The sequence below is a fragment of the Mobula birostris genome, chromosome 11 (assembly GCF_030028105.1).
Source record: "Mobula birostris isolate sMobBir1 chromosome 11, sMobBir1.hap1, whole genome shotgun sequence".
In the NCBI taxonomy this organism is placed as follows: Eukaryota; Metazoa; Chordata; class Chondrichthyes; order Myliobatiformes; family Myliobatidae; genus Mobula; species Mobula birostris.
In genome coordinates, this window is record NC_092380.1 from 13,820,260 (window position 1) to 13,842,843 (window position 22,584).

Genomic DNA, 22,584 nt, shown 5'->3' on the forward strand with positions numbered 1-22,584 from the left:
CCTCCCTCTCCAGTGAGTCCCATGGCTCCATATGGTTCTCTTTTTCAGTGTTGATCGTCTTCCCAGCACAGTAAATATCACCGTCCCAGTGATACAGCAGCTGGCCCCAGTCACCATGTCCCTTCTCTCTCATGAATTTCCGGTTCCCATGTTCCCTCGAAACTCACGAGGGCTCCATTCCATCTCACTCACAGTGCCCTGCTTCTGGCGTTTCCTTGAAACGTGAGGAGGATGGTGGAATATGGAGGGCGTAGGTAGGAGGGATTAGTGTTTGGGGGTTTTTGATTTGCTTTTTTAGCTGGTTCAGCACAACATTGTGGGCTGAATGGCCTATTCCTCTATGGTACTTTTCTCTATGTTCTGTGAAACTCATAAGGGTCCCACTCCCTCTCGCTGATGGGATCTCGGTTTCCCCCCGAAGCTCATAAGGGCCCCCTCTCATTCATGGGGTTCCAGTTCCCTGAAATTTCACCTGCTTCTGTTTGTCTGGCTCTCTTTAATCTTCCAGAGCTCATTGGAAAATATTTCAGTAAAACATCCCAAAAAATCCACAAATTAACAATGTGTTGTGCTATTAAATTTTTAAAATATCAATCCTTAGTCAGGAATATCCACCAGACCAGCAGCACCAAAGTCTGTGTGCACCAGATTACTGGAGTGCTCACAGAAATGTTTAATCTTTCCTCTCGCTTATTCACTGGTGGTTGGAATCATTTCTCCTTATTTACCCTCTCAAATGGTTTGCTTTGTGGGCTGGGCTTTCACCCCAACCCTCCGAAGTTAATGGCCTTTATCATCTGTCCTGCCAGGTGCCGCCGGGGAGCGAGCAAGTGCGCGGTGTGTCACCACGCGGTGAAGGGCTTATTTGTCTGGTGCCAGGGATGCACCCACGGAGGACATCTCCAGCACGTCATGGAGTGGTTCCGACTCCACACCCACTGCCCGACGGGATGCGGACACATCTGCGAATACGTTTAAGCTCTCTCTGGCCATTTTGCGGGAAGCCACAGAGACCCTGGGACAGGGGTGCCCCAAACCGGCCGGAAATCGGCATGGCCCAATGGAACGTGGATGTTTAGAGTGGACATGGACCCAATCCCCTGTCATTCCCAGGAAGGACACCGCCGGAATGGGACTGCACCGCGCTCTTTATAAGGGGTGAGACTGAGCTATTGAAGTGGGGAAGTTTATTGCAATATGGTGGATCTTCAGAGAGAATGCAGAACATGTGACATATTCTGGGCACCAGAGAGCAATGGGTTTTAATCACTGTGGGCTGAGATGAATTAGCCCCACTCACCCACCACACTCTATAACCCGCCCTGCAACCAGTGGATGGACTCCTGCGGGGGGTGGAGGTCCAGGACGAATAGCTCATTTTAAGTAAGATTATGCCATTCCACTCGTGAGTAGTTTTGACATAATCCTGAAGATTTGCACCTCCTCATCCAGGAGAGGCAGACCCACCCTCACTTGGACGCTAGCCGCGGAACACAGATCTCGGAGAAGTTGAAGGAGGAATCTAGAGTGTCTCCTGGACAGTTTTCTACAGTGGGATCATGATGACTGGGTTGTGTGGATGTATGGGGGGAGGGAGTGAGGGTGGATTGATACAGCAAAATCCTGACTGTCTGCTGATCTTAACCATCAGCCCTTGGACAATCTAACAGGGAGGATGTTGCCTCTGGTGGAGCGATGGCCCTGGATGAGTAGGTGTGTTGACTGGATTCATTTTGCTAATCTTTTGACTGATGTAACAGTTCAGTCTGGGATGAGTGGCAGTATCAGGAGTTTGTCTGGTTGCTTATGCAAAACCCGGTCCAGGAAATTAAACCTATAACATCCAGCTTACCACCTGAAGTTAAAAAAGACTCAAATGAATATCTCCTGTAGCCAACAGATCTGCATCAGAGAGAACAACTTCAAGTTTATTGTCTTTCAGCCTGACGTGTATACTGCCAAATGGACTAATGTTCCTCTGGGAACAAGGTGCAAATCACAGTACATATATCACCTACAGTACGGTGCAAAAGCCTTAGAGTTTTTATATGGTTTCAAATGGTATGGCCTTCACAGAGCCCTGATCTCAACATTGTTGAGGCTGTCTGGGATACCTGGAGAGGCAGAAGCGAACGAGACAGCCAAAGTCTGCAGAAGAATTTGGCAAGTTCTCCAAGATGTCTGGAACAACCTACCAGCTCATTTTCTCATAAAACTGTACATCAGTGTACCTACAGAAATTGATGCAGTTTTAAAGGCAATGGTGGTCACACCAAATATTGATTTGATTTAGTTTTTAATCTGTTTACTGCTCTTTATATTAAATGTTTTGATATTTAGAAACTTTTCAGTTCATTATTTTTGAAAGCATCTTTGCTTTACAGAATTTTTTTTACATGTTGCTAAGAGTTTTGCACAGTACTGTGTAGCACGTAAAATAACATTAACACAATAATTGTATTCTGTGCAGACTGGTAAAGTCAGACAGACAGAAGTTTCTTTTGCTAAGGAGAACAAACCGGAGAATCACCATCAAATGTCAGCGTTAGGAAGCGAACTCTTGTCAATTGCTCTCAGTTACTGAATAATACAGAGGCAGGGAAACTTGGCTTCTAAACACTTTGTGTGGTGCTGGGGAGAGAGTCCTAGGCATCTGCCTCTCCTTTAAATGGAACCAAGAGAATACCTGGGTTTATGTGAAGTGGTTATATGAAGATAGTCCCGTGGACTGACATGGTGTTCATCTCAAGGCCTTGTTTCAATCATTATGACATTTTGCCTTTAAGTTAAGCATTAGTCATTTAAAGCACACTGCCTACCATTAAACACAGCAGCAATTTTGAGTTGCAATGCCACGAGAGGAATTCACAGCCTCCCTGGCCCAGTAGCCAAGGATCACAATGGTGCCAGTTGAAAAGACAATGAAGGTTCCTTCTGGTTTAAGGTGGCAGTACTGAAGATGGGGCCAGCTTACTGGTGGTTCGTAAAGCAAAAAAAAATACAATTAAATACTTTATTAATTTAATAACACTTTGTGGTAAATTATCACCGCAAACGAAGAGGTGAGCGAAGGCAAGGCAGACCCGAGGGTCGAGGCGTGTGGGTGCGGAGTCAAGTCGGGGTGTGGCATGTTCGAGGAGAAGTGGTTGGAGCAAGGTCAAGGTGGAGTTTCGGAGCCCATCCACCTAAACCGGGAGCGAGGTTGGATTGCTCTGATCACTGAGCCGCTCTGAAAACGTTGAGTATGGGCTGGAACGTGGTGGCAGGGTCTAGGCCAGAGTGCACTGATGTGGTGGAGATCAGGTCCTCATGCAGGGGATGACCTGGTGCTTGGACATCGGCCCAGATAGACTGAAAAGGCAGGGTATTAGGACTGGAGGCGAGGGTCAGGCTGATTCTGTGCAACTGCTCCAGGCTCGGTATCTGAGCTTTGTGGCGATTTGCCCTGCTGTGTGATAAATTGAGGCTGAGGCTATGGGCCTACTCTGGTTGCTCTGGGCTTCGGGTCTATGGGCTCAATTTCATTCTGAATGCTGCTACTTGCTTTTATTGTTTGCACAATTTCATTTTTCTGCCCGTCTTTGCGCATTAGTCTTTATTTAAATTGGGTTCTTTCGGATTTCTTTGTTTTGTGCCTGCCTGTAAGCAGACAAATCTCAAGGTTGTATAATTTATACATACACTGAAAATAAATGAACTCTGAACTTCTGAACGTCGTCATCCAGCACAACCAAGCATGTGGCATATCTTTGTTCAGAGAGGATGAAAGATTAAACCCAACTACAAACCAGTCACTTTTATCACAGTGGCAGGAACGGTTCCAGAAAAAATCAGAAACAAAATTAGTGGTTACTTTGACAAACTTAGATTGACTAGAGAAGGTCAACATCAATGAGTCAAATCAAGTCTGATGAATTCAGTAACAGGGTCAATAAGGGGAACACGGTCGATGTAATATATATAGAATTCTTAAAAGTGTTTCATAAAGTGCCACTCTTTAGTTTTGCCATCAAGACTGAAGCCCAATGATTTAAAGGGGCCGAGGCAGAAAGGAAAGAACATTGGTGAAATAAAAACAAATGTGGTAGTGAGACCATAAGATATAGAAGCAGAATTAGGCCATTCGACCCATTGGGTCTTTCACCATTCCATCATCATGGCTGATTTATTATCCCTATCAACGTCTGCTTTAAATATACATAATGACTTGGCCTCTACAGCCACCTGTGGCAACGCATTCCACAGATTCACCACTCTGGTTAAAGAAACTCCTCATCTCTTCTAAATGGACACCCCTCTATTCTAAGGCTGTGCTCTAGTCTAGATAGACTCTCCCACTATAGGAAACATCCTCTCCTCTCCACATCCACTCTAGGTAGACCTTTCAATATTTGATAAGTTTCAATGAGATTTCCTCTCATTCTTCTGAACTCCAGCAAATACAGACCCACAGCCATCAAACACTTGTCGTATGTTATCTTTCATTCCAGATCATTCACATGAACAAGCTCTGGATTCTCCATTGCCAGCACGTCTTTTCTTAGATAAAGGGCCCAAAATTTCTCACAATACTCCAAACTTGGTCTGACCAATGCCTCATGAAGCAGCAGCATTACACCCCTGCTTTTATATTCCAGTCCTCTTGAAATGAATGCTAACATTGCATTTGCCTTTCTTACCACCGACTCAACCTATGGGTTAAACTACAGAGTCTCCTTGCACCTCTGATTTGTTTTAAATTGTCCCTGGAGTTCCTGTCCTTTGACTTGGCACCTAATTCCCTGAACTCTTTTTGCAGGACCTTGTCACTCTCCTTACCGTGTTGTTGGTACTCATGTGGATCACGATTTCTGGCTGCTGACTTTCCCACTTAAGAATGCTGTGGACTTGATCTGCGATGGCCCCAACCCTGGCATCTGGGAGGCAATGTACCATCTGGGAATCTTGTTGTTGTCCACATAACCTCCTATCTGTTCCCCTCACCACTGAATCCCTTATCACTTTGGTTTGCCTCTTCTCCCCCTTCCCTTCTGAGCCACAGAGCAGGGTTCCATGTCTCAAAGTTGCTGGTGAACGCAGCAGGCCAGGCAGCATCTCTAGGAAGAGGTGCAGTCGATGTTTCAGGCCAAGACCCTTTGTCAGGATGAAGGGTCTCGGCCTGAAACGTCGACTGCACCTCTTCCTAGAGATGCTGCCTGGCCTGCTGCATTCACCAGCAACTTTGATGTGTGTTGCTTGAATTTCCAGCATCTGCAGAATTCCTGTTGTTAAGGTTCCATGCCTGCTGTGACTTTCCTCTACTAGGTCACGCCCTAATAGTATCCAAAGCAATATACCTGTTATTGATGGTATATTGTTATTCAGTTTTTTGAAAATGATCTGGATGTGAATGCACAAGGTTTGATCAGTAAGTTTGCAGATGTCACGGAATTAGGTGGTGGTGTTGATAGCAAAGAAGGTGGTTATCATAGACTACAGGGAATTCTTGATCAGTTAATGAAGTGAGCTGAGAAGCGGCAAATGAATTTCAATACAGATAAGTGTGAGGTGATCAAACCAACAACGGGGCCTGTACTGTGAATGGTAGGACACTAGGGGTGGGAGTGTAATGAAACAGAGGGATGGGAAGAGTACAAACACGTAGTTCTTTAAAAGCGGCATCACAGATGGACAGGGTGATGAAAAAGGTGTTTAGCACACTGGTCTTCATTATGCCAGGCATTAAGTATAGGATTTGGGACATTATGTTGCAGTTGTATAAATCATTGACTGCATTTGGTGTACTAGCTACTGTTTTAGTCACCCTGTTATGAGAAGGATGTGGTTAAACTGGAAAGAGTATAAAAAGGATTTACCAAGATGTTGACAGGAGAGAGGGCCTGAGTTGTAGGGAGAGATTGGAATGTAGGAGCATGAGGTGCAACTTTAGGGAAATTGTGAGAGCATGGATAATGTGGGTGGTAAGAATCTTTTCCCCAGTGGCAGGGTACAAACTATGGGCACAGATATAGAGTGAGAAGGTAGTTATTTAAAAGGGACCTGAAGGGATTTGTTTTTTCACTCAGAGGGTGGTGGGTACGTGGAATGAGCTCCCAGAGGAAGTCGTTGAGGCAGGTACATTTAAGAAGTATTTGCATAGAGAGGCAGGACTTGGAGGGATATTGGCCAAATGAAGGAAATTACCATTAGCTAGGTGGTCATGTAGTTGGCATTTTATTGGGCCAAAGGGCCTGAATCCCTGCTGTAGTTTTCTATGACTCTGACAAAATAGCCAAGAGTAATGGGAGGGGAAACAGTTTTGAAATGGCAAATGCATAAGATCTGGAATGTGCTATGGAGGCAGGTTTGTGTGTAGCATTCAAAAGGGAGCTGGGTAAATAACTGAAAGGATGTAATTTTCAGGAGATGGTGGGGAGGTGGATCGGGTTTAATTACTCTTAATTGGAACATTGAGAAGCACACCGCTCAGCAAGCTTAGGAAAGTCTGACGACAGATTTCAGTGAATTTGGAGAGTAGTAGTGAGTGGGCACCAAGAACAACAACTCAGCTCTGGTGTCTCGGAATCATTACCACGCATCGAGAAGACAACATCTGCCGCACTGCACTAGAACATGTCTGGATTTTGTGGATTTAGATTGACAGGTAAGATATCTGTAATACCAGCCATTCTGCAACTGACTGTCTTAAACTGAGGATACATAAGAAACTTGGAGCTGGAGCAGGAGCAGGCCACTCAGCCTTTTAAGTTCATCCTGCTAGTCAATATATTCATGACTAATCTGCCCTGACTTCATCTCTAATGGAGCCATTAGAGCTTTCACTGTGGATTCTCCAAACCAGTATGATGATCCCATTATCTTTAACTGTACAGGGAAGAACCTAGACTGCTGTAGATCTAGCCTCTCACTGCCGTAGGGTCAGGTAATCATTCCTTAGGTTCACAAACTCCTGTTGGAGATTTCATCAGGAGACCTTTCTACCTCGTAGTTTCACACTCTCCCATCCACCAACATTTCCAATTCCATTTTATTTAATTTATTGACAGATGTTCAGATTTACTTTCTCTCCCAGACCTCACCTATGGACCTGGCCAGGAGGTTCAGTTTTAGTTCTTCAAATCTCTGAGGTTGTTAACCAATATCAGGGATGGACAGTAGGGACATTCACTTAGTTCTTCCAGCATCTGCTTGCAATAATATTAACATTCCAGACCAGAGCACAGACAAAGTTCTGGAGAAGTTCTGAATTGTCCTCAACATGGGCAAAGGAATCAATGGGAGGGAACTGAAACCTCACCGAAATAACTTACTAATATTAAACCATATTATTTATGTCTCCTTAATAGTATTTGAAACTGCAAAGGGAAGACCTAATCTGTAAAAGCTTTGAATGATAAATATTTTGACAATTCTATACCCTGGGATGACTCAGTGACACAGCTAACGGAGCTATTGCCTCAGCACCAGATGGGTTCAAACTTAACCTTCAATGCTGGCCCTGTGGTGTTTGCAATTTCCCCATGATTTTCCCTTGGTGACCCAGCTTCCACCTACATCCCAAAATCTTGAGGGATGATTGGTTAATTGGCTGCTGTGAATTCCCCCAGCATGAAGGTAAATAGGAGAATCTGGGTCAAAGCTGATGGAAATGTGGGAAGAATAGAATGGAATGAGTGTGGCACTGGTGGACATCATGGACTTGATGGGCTGAAGGGTCTGCTTCCATGTTGTATGACTATGATTCCTGGTCAGCTTGCAGCCTTTTGTACCGTAGGGAATGGGTTTCCTACCCAGCACAGCATTAGCGTATAAAAAGTTCTTGAGCCCAGTGGGTTCTCAGTATTTTGACAGATGACTCAACTCAAACCTGAACCATGTAGTCAGCTTGCCAGCACCAGAGGGACAGGCTTGTTCAAACCTCAGCCAGTCCAGCACTGACTCTGGGCATTCCCAGTGGCCAAGCTCCAGGTTTGGTCTGCCAGCCAACAATAAATGGGAGAGTAATAACAACATTACTACTTCTTTAACATTTATTTACAAAGATCCCACCCTGGACACAAGAATATATTTGATTCGCCACCATCCCCCTTGCGTACCACCAAATATCAGACTCAACCTCCCTGCTCAGACTGTGTCATGGAGCAGGGCTTACAGTAATGAGCAGTGTCACAGACATACGAGAGGCAATTGATAAGTTTGTGGCCTAAGGTAGAAGGAGATGAGTTATACAGCTCTTGTTACCTGCACATGCAGTTCAACTCTGAGTGATTATGCAGAAAGTTTGAAGTTAGTAACTAATTTCCTTCTACTTTAGGCTACAAACTTATCAATCACCCCTGCTGTAGACCACTTTCTGGAGGTCCAAGACGTCGACTTCTACAAAGAAGGGATCCGTATGCTCCACAACCGCTGGACTAAGTGTGTAAATGTAGGAGGGGACTATGTTGAAAAATAAATGTGCTAGGTTTTCCAAATTGACTCCTTCTACCTTAGGCCATGAATTTATCAATCACCCCTTGTATAGTGTAGTGAGGGCAGTGTTCAGCACATTGGCCTTAATCAGTCAGGGCCCTGAGTGCAAGAGCTAGCACATTATGCTGCAGTTGTACAAGATGTTGGCAAGGCCAAATCTGGTATAGTTTTGGTACCTTGTTATAGTTGAGCTGCAAAGTGTGCAAAGATTTACGAGGATTGTTGCCAGGACTTGACGGCCCAAGTTACAGAGGTTGGGCAGACTCTGACTTTATAACTTTAAGCATTGGAACCTAAGATGATCTTATAGAGGAATATAAAACCATGAGGGGCATAGGTAGGTTTAATGCACACAGTCTTTTTCCTAGTGAAAGGGAATCAAAAACTAGAGGGCACACTTGGACGGGTACCTAGATAAGAAAGATTTAGAGATATGGGCAAATGGGCATCTTGGTGCCTGATTCTGTGCTGTATACTTTATAATGCAGCATGTTGATAAGACATCACTGACAAGATTGCTATGAGTTACTTGAAAGGTTTTGCTTTAAAAAAAGTAGAAACAGGTGATAGTGTTTGAGATGATAGGAAGGATGCAAGTCAGAATACCAGAGAAATAATTTGTATTCAGACTATTGATACAGGAACTTCTGTATCCCTGGCCAGGGAACAGCCCGAGTTATTTCTTGAAAGTTGTTGCTCCACAGTAGCCTGGTTTATCTGCTCTAGACTTGGGCCAGACCTTCCCAGTCAGTTAACAGGGATACTACTGAACAAGGCAAGAGTGTTGACTCTTTGCTCACAGTTTGGCTTGCTACACACAATAGTAACACAAGCATTATTGAACAGGCAATAAGGAAGAGCAAGAACAATGAAGTTTTAGTGATCCACAACGTTTTATATACATACCACCTAAGAGCTATTGAAGGTAATAAATGCTCTATACCAAAAATAAACACAAAACACTGCAACGTAATGAATCCCTCTTCATGCAAGACGGTAGTGTTAGTAATAGGGAAGTATGTTACAATTGTACAGCGTATTGGTGAGGCCACAACCAGAGAACAGTGCACAGTTTTCATCACCTTATTTAGGAAAGGATTTACTAATATTGGAGGCCGTCCAAAACAGATTCATGAGGAGTGAGAAGGTTGTCCTATCACAAGCAACTAAAAGAATTAACACTATATTCTAATTAACACTGTAGAAGAAAAGGGTAATTTTTGTTTTGAAATGTAGGTGATCCTGAGAAAGTAGGATTGAACGTATGTCAAGATGCTTCCAAGAGTGAGAGAAGCTTAAACAAGAGGACACATTGGTCGGTGATTTAAATCCAACATGCAATGTGGCCAATCGATACCCGATAGGGTTGTGGAGGCAGGGTTATTAGAGGTATTCAAAGATATTGTCTGTGTTCTGGTCTTGGGTGTTAGTATTATTGAAAGCACTGTTGTACGTTGGAAGAACCAAGTAACTGGCCCTTCTGTCCAACCCTGATGTTGGTTAGCATCAGAGCCTCAGAGATTTAAGGAACTAAAAATGAACACTCTGGTCAGATCTATCAACATCTGGGAGAAAAAAAGTAGCTGCTTTATCTTGAACGTCTGTCAATTAATGCTGGGTGAAGTGGAAAAGTGTTTGACTAAGAGGTACAAAGGTCCTATAAAAACCTGATGAAATCTCCAACTGGAGTTGGTGACCCTAAGAAATACTGTAATTTGAGGAATAATTATCAGACATAGAACACTGGCTTGATATTCCTCTGACCCTAATGCAGTGAGAAGCTAGATCTACACCAGTCTAGGTTCTTTCCTAGACTGCATAATTAAAGATAACGAGATCTTCATACTGGTTTGGAGAATCCACAATGAAAGCTTACTAATGACTCCATTAGAGATGAGGTCTGGGCACAATAATGATTATATGAATGGCAGGATGGACTGAAAGGGCTGAGTGGCCTACTCATGTTCCTGGTTTTTTATGTAATCCTCAGTGTAAGTTAGCCAACTGCAGAATGGCTGATATAACAAACGTTTTCATGGCATTTGTACATGTTTTTATAGGACCTACCTTTTCTGCAGATTGCAGAGATTAAGCCAGTTTGTTTCACTGACATACTAGGCAGTAGAAAGTTATGAGAGGAGACAGGGACATGAGATGTATAAACATTCTGTGGCTGAGGAACAGCAAAGTCCTGGAGTTGCCAACCCCAACCCAGTCAATATAAACTGTTTAGAGTTGTTGGCAGGAATTGCTTCATTTTAATGGGTAGCAAACCTGGAACTCTGTCCATAAAAGTGAGCAAGGCAGTGGTCAATTGAAGACTCAACATTGCATGGCATTTCATTAAGCAAGGACATTTTGGATTCAGAAGTCGGGGATAGAGCTAGGGCAAAGATAGTTATGATTTTGATGAGGGCACACGGAAGGCTGGTGAAGGGGATGCAGCAGTTGGGAGCTGATCAAGCATATTCCCAAAATCCATACAAAGAACTGCACAAAAGGTTGCCAAGCAGAACGGTGGCTCATTGAATTTAAGACCATAAGACAAAGGAGCAGAAGTAGGCCATTCGGCCCATCGAGTCTGCTCTGCCATTTTATCATGAGCTGATCCATTTTATCCTATTTAGTCCCACTGCCCCGCCTTCTCACCATAACCCTTGAGGGCCAATAGCAAAAGTTGGCTTAACAGCAGAACACAGAGTACAAGTGCCAAGACTGCTGTTGTTTCAAAAAATGACTGGTGTAAGATTAAAATTCAAAACTGCTTAAACTTCCAACTAGATTGCACATTGCCAAACATGACCATGTTATTCCAGCAGCCACTTTTCATATAATTCTCACGAGGCCATTCAGCCCATCAACTCAATGCAATGGACACTTCTTCATCCAGGTCATTTATAAAAATTACAAAGAGTAGGGGTCCCAGAACAGATCCCTGAGGCACACCACTGGTCACTGACCTCCATGCAGAATATGACCCGTCTACGACCACTCTTTGCCTTCTGTGGGCAAGCCAGTTCTGGATCCACAAAGTAATGTCCCCTTGGATCCCATGCCTCCTTACTTTCTCAATAAGCCTTGCATGGAGTACCTTGTCAAATGCCTTGATGAAATCCATATACACTACATCTACTGCTCTTCCTTCATCAAGTGTTTAGTCACATCCTCAAAAAATTCAATCAGGTTCGTAAGGCATGACCTGCCTTTCACAAAGCCATGCTGACTATTCCTTATCATATTTTGCCCCTCCAAATGTTCATAAATCCTGACTCTCAGGATCTACTCCATCAACTTACCAACCAGCCACTGAAGTATGTTTACAGCTAAACTATCCTAACAAAGCAATAAATTATACTCATCTTCAAAGCAGGTCCTGACAACCTCTCCTTCAGTTTCAAAGCCAAAGCCAAACCAGCCAACATCAAGCAACCACAGCACATGACTGGCCAGCAAGGTTAATGCCACAGCTAGCTGGGTGGGTTAGAGGGGCTCTCCCCATAGACCACCAATAACTCGGCAGGTCAGTGATGGACTGTTGCTGCCCTGGGTACAAACATAACATTGGCACATCTAGCAAATGAAGAACACGACTGGTCAGCAAGGTTAATGCCAAGTGTTGCTGGGCAGATATTGATCACAAGCATCCATGGGCAACTCTCCTTAAGCCAAGCTGTTGGTGCATTCCTATTCCTTCCTTGCTGAGCAAAAATACAAGTGCCTTTCCATCAGTACTGCAGGAGTTTTGTTACCAAATAGGCTAAGGCCATCACAAATGCCTCGAGTAGAACTGGCGCCTGGTATCTAAAACAGGTAATGAACGAGAACTTGTGACATAGAGACAAATAACTGTTTACTATTTACCAACTATTTACCAACTCTCACAGACTACTAAGTGTTATAAAGCAACTTCAGTAGCTATTCCCCAATCCTTAATCAGGCCTCATGCTCCTGGAACTGATGGTCCTCAGGTACTGGCAATCATTCACCAGACATAGTTACAGGGTCCAGGCACTGGCAGACATTCACCAAGCTCTTGCAAGTAAAGGTTTCAGCTTTTGGATTTTATTGGGGCATTGTTCTTGCTTCTTTTCCCTCAAAAAAAACACATTTTACTTGATTTGCGGCACCTTGACAGATCAGATTGAAATGAATCATCACGGAAACGTCACAGATCGAAATAAACCAAATCCGGTTGGTTTGGTTCCACTGGCGAGTTGGGGGTGGGGTGGGGGGGGGGGTGACAAAACAAAACTTACAGAAATAAAAAATAAATTATTACCAACAGGTTGACGGAGATTGGGCTCCATTCACCATGCCGAGGTAGGAGACAGTGAACAAATTACTTTTTTTAAAAAAATCAAATGGCAAGCGCAGGACAGATGTTGATTGTCGGAAGGGAGCGGGCACACTACTGGGCGTCACAGTGACGGTTATTGAAGGACGAGCAGTGAGTGGGCGAGGCAGCGGGATGGCTCCGTTTGTACAATTGTGCTGGACACAGTCCGTTTCCCTCACTGCAGCCGGTCGCCTTATTTTTGCAGTTGCTTCATTCTGTTGAGGGCACTGCCGGCTTGGAACCATTCAATCTGTCCCTCGTTGAAGCTGTGGTTGAGTAGAATCGTATCCTGGCTGCCATCCTTGTGCTTAAGGATGCAAGTGAGAGGCTGAAAGAACACAGGGAGAAAGAATAAAAAGGAAATGAGAACCAACAACCGAAAATAAATTCAGAGGAATAGAATCAAACATCTGATCCATGTACTGAAGCTAATGTACATATTGGTACCTTAAGATCATCGTGCTTCACTCATTTTCCCCTCCCTCCTATACCCTATATCCTCATGAAACACGACAATATCACCACAAGAGATTCTGCAGATGCTGGAAAGCCAGAGTAACACACTCACTAAGTGCTGGGGGAGCTCGGCAGGTCAGGGAGCATTTATGGAGGGGAATAAATAGTTGACGTCTTGGGCTGGGACCCTTCATCAGGACTGGAAAGGAGGGGGGAAGAAGCCTGGATAAGGTGGGGGGGGGGTGTGGGGAAGGAGTAAAAGCTGACAGGTAATAGGTGAAGCCAGGTGAGGGGGAAGGTGGGTGGGTGGGTGGAAATGAAGCGAGAAGCTGGGAGGTGACAGGTGGTAAAGGTAAAGGACAGAAGAAGGAGGACCAGAGAGTGGACCATGCTGAAACCTCCATTTTATGCTGATTATTAGGTATGGAAGATTTCATGATAGGGATTGACCATTTAAGCCATGTGGTCCATTTCAGAGGTATAATTAATGATACCCTTTCCCAGGGTTTAAATCCAACCTCTAGATCAGGGGTTACCAACCTTTTTTTTTATGCCATGGACCCCTACTATTAATCGAGGGATCCATGGATCCCAGGTGGGGAACCTCTGCAGAACTTATACCTTCAGGCTATGTTTCTCAATTTATAAGAAATATATGCTGAAATGATTCCCAAGTGAAAACAAAGAGGTGGACTTTTAAGTCTAATATTAATATGCATGGATTAAGTGAAAAATGGGTACTGTACAATCCCTCTTCTGGACCAGGATTTCCTTTGACAGACAGCGGGATATCTGGTAGCCTGTAACACTCATTATTTCTGAACTTAACTGGGAGGACAGCTTGTTTGCCAGTGACAGTGAGAAAGGGGAATCATTGCTCAGGTATCACAACCACCAGTAGTTAGACCTTGTTAGGTAAAAGCTACGTACCAACAAAACCCAAATCAGACAGCATGTATCTATGGAGACACAAGAGACTGCAGATGCCAGAATCCGGAGCAGCACATGCGATGCTAGAGGAACTGACATTCTCAGTATGTTTGTCAGTCTCTGTGTGTCGTTTTTCATTGATTTTATTGTATTTCTTTGCTTTACTGTGAATGCAAGGAAATTAATCTCAAGGTACAGTACTGTTCAAAAAGTGTGAGTGTGAGCGTGTGTGTGTGAGAGTGAGTGTGAGCGTGCGTGTGTGTGTGTGTGTGTGTATATATATGTATATATCTGGAGTGCCTCAGACTTTTGGACTGTACAGTAGTAATTTTATCTATTGCACTATACTGCTGCTATTGCAGCAAAAAAAAATCATGACATATGCGAGTGATGATAAACTGGATTCTGATATGGGTCTCTGTTGTGGACTGAGAGTGGAATCTCGGATGGGGAAGGTGGGGCAGGGGGAAGAGGAGAGGCAGCACTGGAGAGACTTTCTGTAATGATCAATTGTTTGGAATCACATTTACCTTGCCTAAGACTTCTGCACAGTACTGTATGTATATAGCAACATATACATATCTTGATAATAAATTTACTTTGAACTTTGAGGTAACATGGAAGGAAATGGACAGTTGATGTTTTGGGTCAAGACCCTTCATCTGGTCTGTAAATCAACAGGACATGTATCCTTGAAATCCAAAAACATTTCTCACCAACTAGGAACTAGCAAGTGAAGAGACTGCTCAGGTTGTACACACAGCAGAGGAAACATTTGAATACGAATTCAGTTCAGTTTTGCCACTGGTGGACTGGTGTGAAAAGAACAACCTAAGCCCAAACGTGGAGAAGACAAAGGAAATCATTGCGGACTTAAGGAAGGTGCAGATGAACTATCCCCCTCTGCGATTACATGGCTCTCCCATACATAGAGTTAAGTGCACCAAGTTCCTGGGAGTTCACATCATGGAGGCCTTCAACTGGTTCCTTAGCATCTCCTCCCTGAAGAAGGCACAACCGTGCCTCCAATTCTTAAGAAGATTGAGGCAAGTAAGGCCCCCCCACCCCAAAATCAAAATCTTCAGGAGCACCATTGAGAGCATCCTGACAAGTTGCATCTCTATCTGGTATGGGAGCAGTTGAGCATTGGACCAGAAGCCCCTACAAAGGACTGTGAGAACAGCTAAGAGGATCATAGGGGTCTCCCCACCATCCATCCATAGAGGCATTTATCCGGAGCGCTACATTGACGGTTAGAATGAGAAAGTTTCTTCCCCCAGGCTATTAGGCTTCTGAACCCCTGGACGCATCGTATTTGAAGTGCCACTGGTTAATCTGTTCTGTATCTTACCATATTTAATATTAATGCACTTTAGTGTGATTCATTTGTAGATGTAATACTTACCTTCATAAATTATTGTGTATTATGTGTACTACTGTGCTTTAACAGTAAGACTCTAAGCAGTGTGGAGGGTCAGAGGGATCTTAAGAGTCCGAGTCCCTAGGACACTCAAAGCTGTTCTGCAGCTTGACTCTATGGTTTGAGAAGGCATACAGTGCATCAATCGTGGGATTGAGTTTAGGAGCCGAGAGGTAATGTTGCAGCTATATAGGACCCTGGTCAGACCCCACTTGGAGTACTGTGCTCAGTTTTGGTCGCCTCACTACAGGAAGGATGTGGAAACTACACAAAGGGTGCAGAGGAAATTTACAAGGATGTTGCCTGGATTGGGGAGCATGCCTCATGAGAATAGGTTGAGTGAACTCGGCCTTTTCTCCTTGGAGCGATGGAGGATGAGAGGTGACCTGATAGAGGTGTATAAGATGATGAGAGGCATTGATCGTGTGGATAATCAGAGGTCTTTTCCCAGGGCTGAAATGGCTAACACGAGAGGGCACAGCTTTAAGGTGCTTGGAAGTAGGCACAGAGGAGATGTCAAGGGTAAGTTTTTTTAACGCAGAAAATTGTGTGTGTGTGGAATGGGCTGCCAGTGACGGTGGTGGAGGTGGATACAATAGGGTCTTTTAAGAGACTCCTGGATGGGTACATGGAGCTTAGAAAAATCGAGGGCTTTGGGTAACCCGAGGTAATTTCTAAGGTAAGGACATGTTCAATACAGATTTGTGGGCCGAAGGGCCTGTATTGTGTTGCAGGTTTTCAATGTTTCTACGTTTACACCCTGATTCGAAGAAATGTTGTCTCATTTCCCTATACATTATAGATACACATGTACATAGTTAAATGACAATAAGCTTGACTTGACTCCTCACACCTGATCTCGCAGGTCAATTATATTAAGGCTTGTGAAAATCACTAGTTGGGAAAACGTTACTGGCAAGGTACTTTCATTTAAGTGGGGACAGCAGAAGCTGGGGAATTGGAACTGGGTTTTTATGAAGAAAAGCACAGAGTCAACACCAAGCGAGAATACCTTTCCAGGTGCAAATTCATTCAGCCCAATGATGGAGACTTTATCATCCGGCTGCACCTTGTCATAATCACTGGGATTGGAGAAGGTCAGAGGCAGCAGACCTTGCTTCTTCAGATTGGTTTCTGCAAAGAAGAAAATCTATTATTATTTCCTTTTTTAGTACTTACACAGTTTGTTGTCTTTTGCACAGTGGCTGAAAGCCAAGTTGGTGCTGTCTTTCATTAGATCTATTATGGCTATCATTCTACTATGGATTTATTGAGTATGCCCGCAAGGAGAAGAATCTCAGGGATGTATATGGTGATATATATGTACTTTGATAACAATTTTACTTTGAACTTTGATCATTTTTCCTCTACGAAGAATGAAATTCTCTTTGGTGCAACAGCTCGGTAAAAGAGGAGCAAGTTTCAGCTCGTCTCAACCAGCACTTTTCCCTTCACTTACATATTGTGCAGTAGGCTTAATCTCACACTGCACAGAAACTGACCCTTCAGCCCATCACCTCCATGCTGACCATCAAACACCAATCTACACCTTTATATTGTCTCTTCTCCTCTTGGGCAGAAATTACAAAAGCATGAAAGCATGTACTATCAGGCTCAAAGACAGATTCTATCCCGGTGTTATAGACTTGAACGCACCTCTTGTATGACAAGATGGATTCTTGACCTCACGGTCTACCTCATTATGATTTTACACTTTATGATTTACATTTTCTTTTTCAGTGCAGTGGTTCTTTGGCGGGGGGGTGGTCCTTGATTTGATTGGGTGATTTACTGAGGCAGCGAGAAGTGTAGACAGAGTCCATGAAGGGGAGGATGGTTTTTGTTTTGTGTTGGGCTGTGTCTGCCCAACACGTGACCCCAGGAAAATGCACAGTTGTGGTCACACCTCAGCACATCACAGGAATCAGCCTCTCCTCATGGTCTCCGTTCAATGCCTCAGCAAAGCAGCCAGCATAATCAAAGACCCCACACACCCTGGACATTCTCATTGGGCAGAAGCTACAAAACATCAAAGGCATGTATCACCAGGCTCAAGGACAATTTCTACCCTGTTGTTATACGACTATTGAATGATTCCCTAGTACAATAAGATGGACTCTTGACCTCACTATGACCCTGCACTGCCCTCTCTCTGTAGTTTTTACACTCTATTCTGCATTGCTAATGTTTTACCTTGTTCTACCTCAATACACCATGTAATGATTTGATCTGATGAACAGTATACAAGGCAAGCTTTTCAATATACTTGGTATATATGACAGCAATAAACCAGTAAACACTAATCCCACAAAAAATCCTTTTCATTTCCCCCACATTCACGTCAACTCCCCGCAGACTCCACTGCTCACATGTAAATTACCACATTTAATAAATAGTAAATTACCACCATGGGCAATTTACAGTGGCCAAATAACATACTAACCCGCACATCTGGGACATGGGAGGAAACCACGTGGTCACATGGAGAACATGCAGACAGCACCAAAGCCAGGATCAACCGATGGTCTCACTTTAAGGACTCTTTACCTTGTGATTTCATGCTCACGTTATTTATTGCTATTTACTTATATTTACATTTGCAGTGTTTGCTGTTCATTGATCCTGTTTACAGTTACTGTTCTACAGATTTGCTAAGAATAACAACAGGAAAAAGGATCTCAGGGTTGTATGTGGTGACATGTATGTACTCTGATAATAAGTTTTACTTTGAACTTTGAAAGTGGAGGTTGCTAGGTTCTTGGTGAGTCAGGGTGTCAAAGGTTATGGGGGAGAGTGCAGGAGTATGGGGTTGAGAAGGATAATAAATCAGCCATGGTGGAATGGCAGAGTAGACTCGATGGGCTGGATGGCCTAATTCTGCTCGAATGTCTTATGATCAAACCCAGGTTTCTGGCGCTGTTCCACAGTAGCTCTACCAGCTGAGCCACTGTGCCATCCTACGCCCTAACTCCACGTAACATTTCTAAGTCCTTCCGATTTGGACTCCACGCTGAAAGAAACAGCTTTTCTTCACCTTGCCTAACAAATCCCATTTGCCCACATTTGGCCCATACTCCTCTGTTTCTGAGGGATATGAGCCAAAGGCAGGCAAATAGGACTAGCTTAGATGGGCATCATGGCAGGCGTGATGCGGGGCAAATGGCCTGCTCTCTTTGACTAAATCCTTTCATCATCAAGGCTTGTTTGGGTCACCTGATTAACTAAACAATTCAAGTGATTGATAGAATCTGAACGAGCAGCTAGCTGGAATCTCAGCAAAGCGTGATGCAGTCAAAATTGGCAACAAGGGAGTACTAGAAAGAATGGCAGCCACTAAAGTGGATAAATGACCTGACCCACATGGAATGCAACACAAGATAGTGAGAAAAGTAAAAACGAAAATTCCAGAAGCCCCAGCCGAAATCTCCCTAGCTTTTCTTGTCATCTTTCATGTGTACCATTTGCATATCTACAGATGACACAAGACACAAGACTTGAAACAACAAGGAGATGATAGGAGTCACCCATGAGACATGGCCAGGCTGGTGTTAAAAGTGAAGAGTTACATTTAGGTAGGAAGAATAAGAGAATACAATATGAATTAGAGTTCATAATTCTAAGAGATCAATGGACATGAACTTCACTCAGAGAGTGGTGTGAATGTGGAATGAGCGGCAATGGAAGCGGTGTTTGCAACACAGATTGCATAAGAACACAGATGGGAGGTGTACTGAGAGCTATGCTCCAGGTGTAGGTCAATAGGATTAGGAAGAATACCAGTTTGGCATGGACCAGAGGGTTTGTTTCTGTGCTGTTCTGTTCTAAACGTGCGTCAAAAGTGCTGGGGACACAGTGGCTGGAGACACTTTCTAAAAGGCACGGTGCACAAGAGCAAGGAAATCCCAATGAGTCAGCGTAATGTAACAGTTCAGCTGCAACTGGAGAATTGCATCCTGGAGACACAGAGACTGGAGACGACAGGATCTGGAGCAACACACAAATGCTGGAAGAACTTGACTGGAAACGCTGACTGTCCATTTCCCTCCGCAGATGCTGCCTGACCTGCTGAGTTCCTCCAGCTATTCTATCTTGGCCCGGCTGCCACACACTTTAGGAAAGCTGTTATGACATTAGAATGGGTGAAAGAGATGTACTCAAATTATTGCCATGCTGCGGAGACGTTACGGGGATTGGCTGGAGAAAATGGGGTTGTCCTCCTTGGAAAGAAGGGATTCAACACACTTCTGATGTGAAATTATTTAAAATCCTGACGGACACAGTCAGAATAGGTAGAGGAAAGCTGTGCCCACTGGTGGAATGGGCAAGAACCAGGAATTACAGAATTAAGTTGCTTGGCGATTTAATCAGAAATGACATGAAGAAAACCTTTTTTTTTCATATATATAGTGTATATAAACACAGCAAGTAGAATAGCTTGCCAGCAGTAGTAATGTGAGATTGATTCAAATGGAAAATTCTGGAAGGAGCTGGGCAAATATTTGACAGAGGGGAATTTGCAGAGCTAGGGGGGAAAAGTCAAGGTAGGTGCTCTTCTACAGACAGCGAGCAGAGATGACAGGCAGAATGGCCTCAGGTGCTGTTCTATTTGGGCAATTCCATAATGTGTAGGCCTACCGTGGTTCTAGCTTTCTTCTCCGCCAACTCTTTCTAAACTGAGAGGGATTTTGCAATGGTTAGGCTGCACCTATGAAGGGGGACTTCAATCTCCATGACGGACACCTACCGTGGATTCGAGCAAAGCTCTTGACGATGATGGCACGGCCTCCCAGGTGCCGAGGCTCGAGGGCTGCGTGCTCACGGCTGGAACCCTCGCCGTAATTCTCATCACCAATCACCACCCAGTTAATACCTTGTTCCTGGGAGGAAAGGGAAGAACAACTTCATGCTTTGCTCTTTTCCTGGGGAATAAACTAAGCTGGTCACCTCCGAGTGAACACATTTCTTGATGATCCATCACGTAACCGTTATTTGATTAAATCTCCCACTTTACTCCCCTTGGCAACATCCAAATAGTTAGAAAACTATTCCAGAGAACAGAAACATGATTTTTGTGGCATGCTCGCTTGTTTTCTGGTTGTTGGATCAGTGTTGGGAATATAAAGGTCAGCTTTATTTGTCACGTTAACATCGAAACATAGTGAAATGCGTCATTTTGCATCAACGACCAACACAATTGGAGTATTGTGCAGGGGGCAGTCTATAAATATTGCCCCATTTCTGGTGCCAATATATCATGCCCACAACTTACTAACCCCATCCTAACCATACACATTTGGAATGTGGGAAGAAACGGGGAGCTCCTGGAGGAAATCCACATGGTCACAGGGAGAACAGACAAACTCCTTATAGACAGGGGCAGGAATTGAACCCCGTTCGGTGATCACAGGCGCTGTAAAGCGGCTGCCCTAACCACTATGCTAACTTCCCACCCCCTTATAAAATTTTATGATTACAAAAGGCAAAAGTCTTAAATATAAACACAAAATTCTGAAACTCATCAGCAGAAGGACTTAAAAAGCCAATTTTCTTTTTCAGCAAAGTTCCAGCTTGGCTGGTTGAAATGGTCAATTTTGAAACGTGCTGAAGATAATACTGACGATTCCAGATCTATCCTGGAGATCCAAAATTAAGCGCACCCCAAATTCCATTCCCTTTGCTGCAGCATCCACTTGCTTGGAGGCACTTGCCGGGATGAAGTGCTGCCCTTTCGCTCGGCCGGATGCCATACGAGCCTAGATGTTAATCAAAGACACGAGGGACCGCAGGCAGCGGAATCTGGAGCATGAAGCGAAGTCCGAAACATCGCCTCTCCTTCTCCCCCACAGGTGCCGAGTTGGATGAAGGGTCTCAACCTAAGATGTCCATTTCCCTCCACAGATGCTGTCTGGCCTGCTGAGTTCCCCCAGCAGTTAGTTTCTTGCCCAGGTCGTACTGTGGCTGCCCCTGCACTTCGGCTCCCCGATCACATCTCTCTTGGCTCTTTAGGACCCTAGCTCAATGCAAAGTGTCTGATTGTTGCCCACTCTGCACAAGGAAAGCAGCCAAATCCACTCAACCCCTCTAACCCACCAATGACAAAGATTCTCCCACCTTGTAAGCACGTGCTGTGTCAGGCACAGGTCCATATTCATTGTTGAGGTGGTTTTTAACCTCATTTGCTTTGTTATTCTCGATGTTAATTGCTCCGATTAGCAGGTTATTGGAAATATTATCAAGGTGGCCACGGAACTTCAGCCAAGGCCCAGCAGCAGATATGTGATCAGTGGTACATTTCCCTTTCACCTAAAGCACATGGAAAACAAGAGTTGTGATTGGGGGAAAACAAATTGTGCAACAAATCCAAGATTCAATAGTTAAAAGCCAGAGATACTGAGCAGTAGGTTTCCAATCAGAGGTCAGGAATCCAATTTTCACTATTGAAGGGAAGAATTCTGGGGCAGAAGTATATTTCTTTGATTTCAAAAATGTCCCCTTCATTCCCAGGTACAGACAGGCAACTTATTTGGTCTGCTTTTATTGAAAACTTAAAACTGATTGATCATATGCACCAAATAAGCTATTTATTCTCTTCACAGTCTACAGCTCTAATGGCATGTCCTTCTGAAACTTGAACTCAGTTAGCATCGATTGATGGATCTGTGTTTTAAGAATTCAGTTTGGTCCGAAAATTTCATTAGGGAAACTTAAACTGTGCAAGGTCCAGTGACTTCCCTTCCACCAGGAAGGTTCCAGACCAGAGACACAAGGACAGGAGAATCATACACAATAAGCAAACTGGAATAAATATATCATAAAACGCTTGCATATTTCTACAGATGTACCGTGAAGAGCATTCTAACTGGTTGCATCACTGTCTGGTATGGAGGGGCCACAGCACAGGATCAGAAAAAGCCGTACAGAGTTGTAAACTCAGTCAGCTCCATCGTGAGCACTAGGCTTCGTCGTTTCC

At 44.0% G+C, this 22,584-nt stretch overlaps 2 protein-coding genes across 8 annotated transcripts in view; one reads left to right on the forward strand and one right to left on the reverse strand.

Annotated features, from left to right (window-relative positions):
- The window catches only part of LOC140204840 (GATOR2 complex protein WDR24-like), a 51,368-nt gene extending 47,670 nt beyond the window's left edge, over positions 1–3,698 (forward strand). For all 7 annotated transcript variants that reach the window (XM_072271700.1, XM_072271699.1, XM_072271705.1 and 4 more), the window contains one exon: positions 810–3,698. In XM_072271700.1, coding sequence (XP_072127801.1) covers positions 810–978 — 169 coding nt within the window. In that variant the 3' untranslated portion in view covers positions 979–3,698. The remainder of the gene's footprint in view (positions 1–809) is intronic.
- Positions 3,699–12,518: 8,820 nt separating this feature from the next.
- aco2 (aconitase 2, mitochondrial) overlaps positions 12,519–22,584 on the reverse strand; it is a 75,980-nt gene continuing 65,914 nt past the window's right edge. Inside the window, exons 15-18 of the mRNA XM_072271711.1 lie at positions 21,726–21,917; positions 20,359–20,491; positions 16,627–16,748; positions 12,519–13,136 (exon numbers count right to left, since the gene is read on the reverse strand). Coding sequence (XP_072127812.1) covers positions 13,002–13,136; positions 16,627–16,748; positions 20,359–20,491; positions 21,726–21,917 — 582 coding nt within the window. The 3' untranslated portion in view covers positions 12,519–13,001. The remainder of the gene's footprint in view (positions 13,137–16,626; positions 16,749–20,358; positions 20,492–21,725; positions 21,918–22,584) is intronic.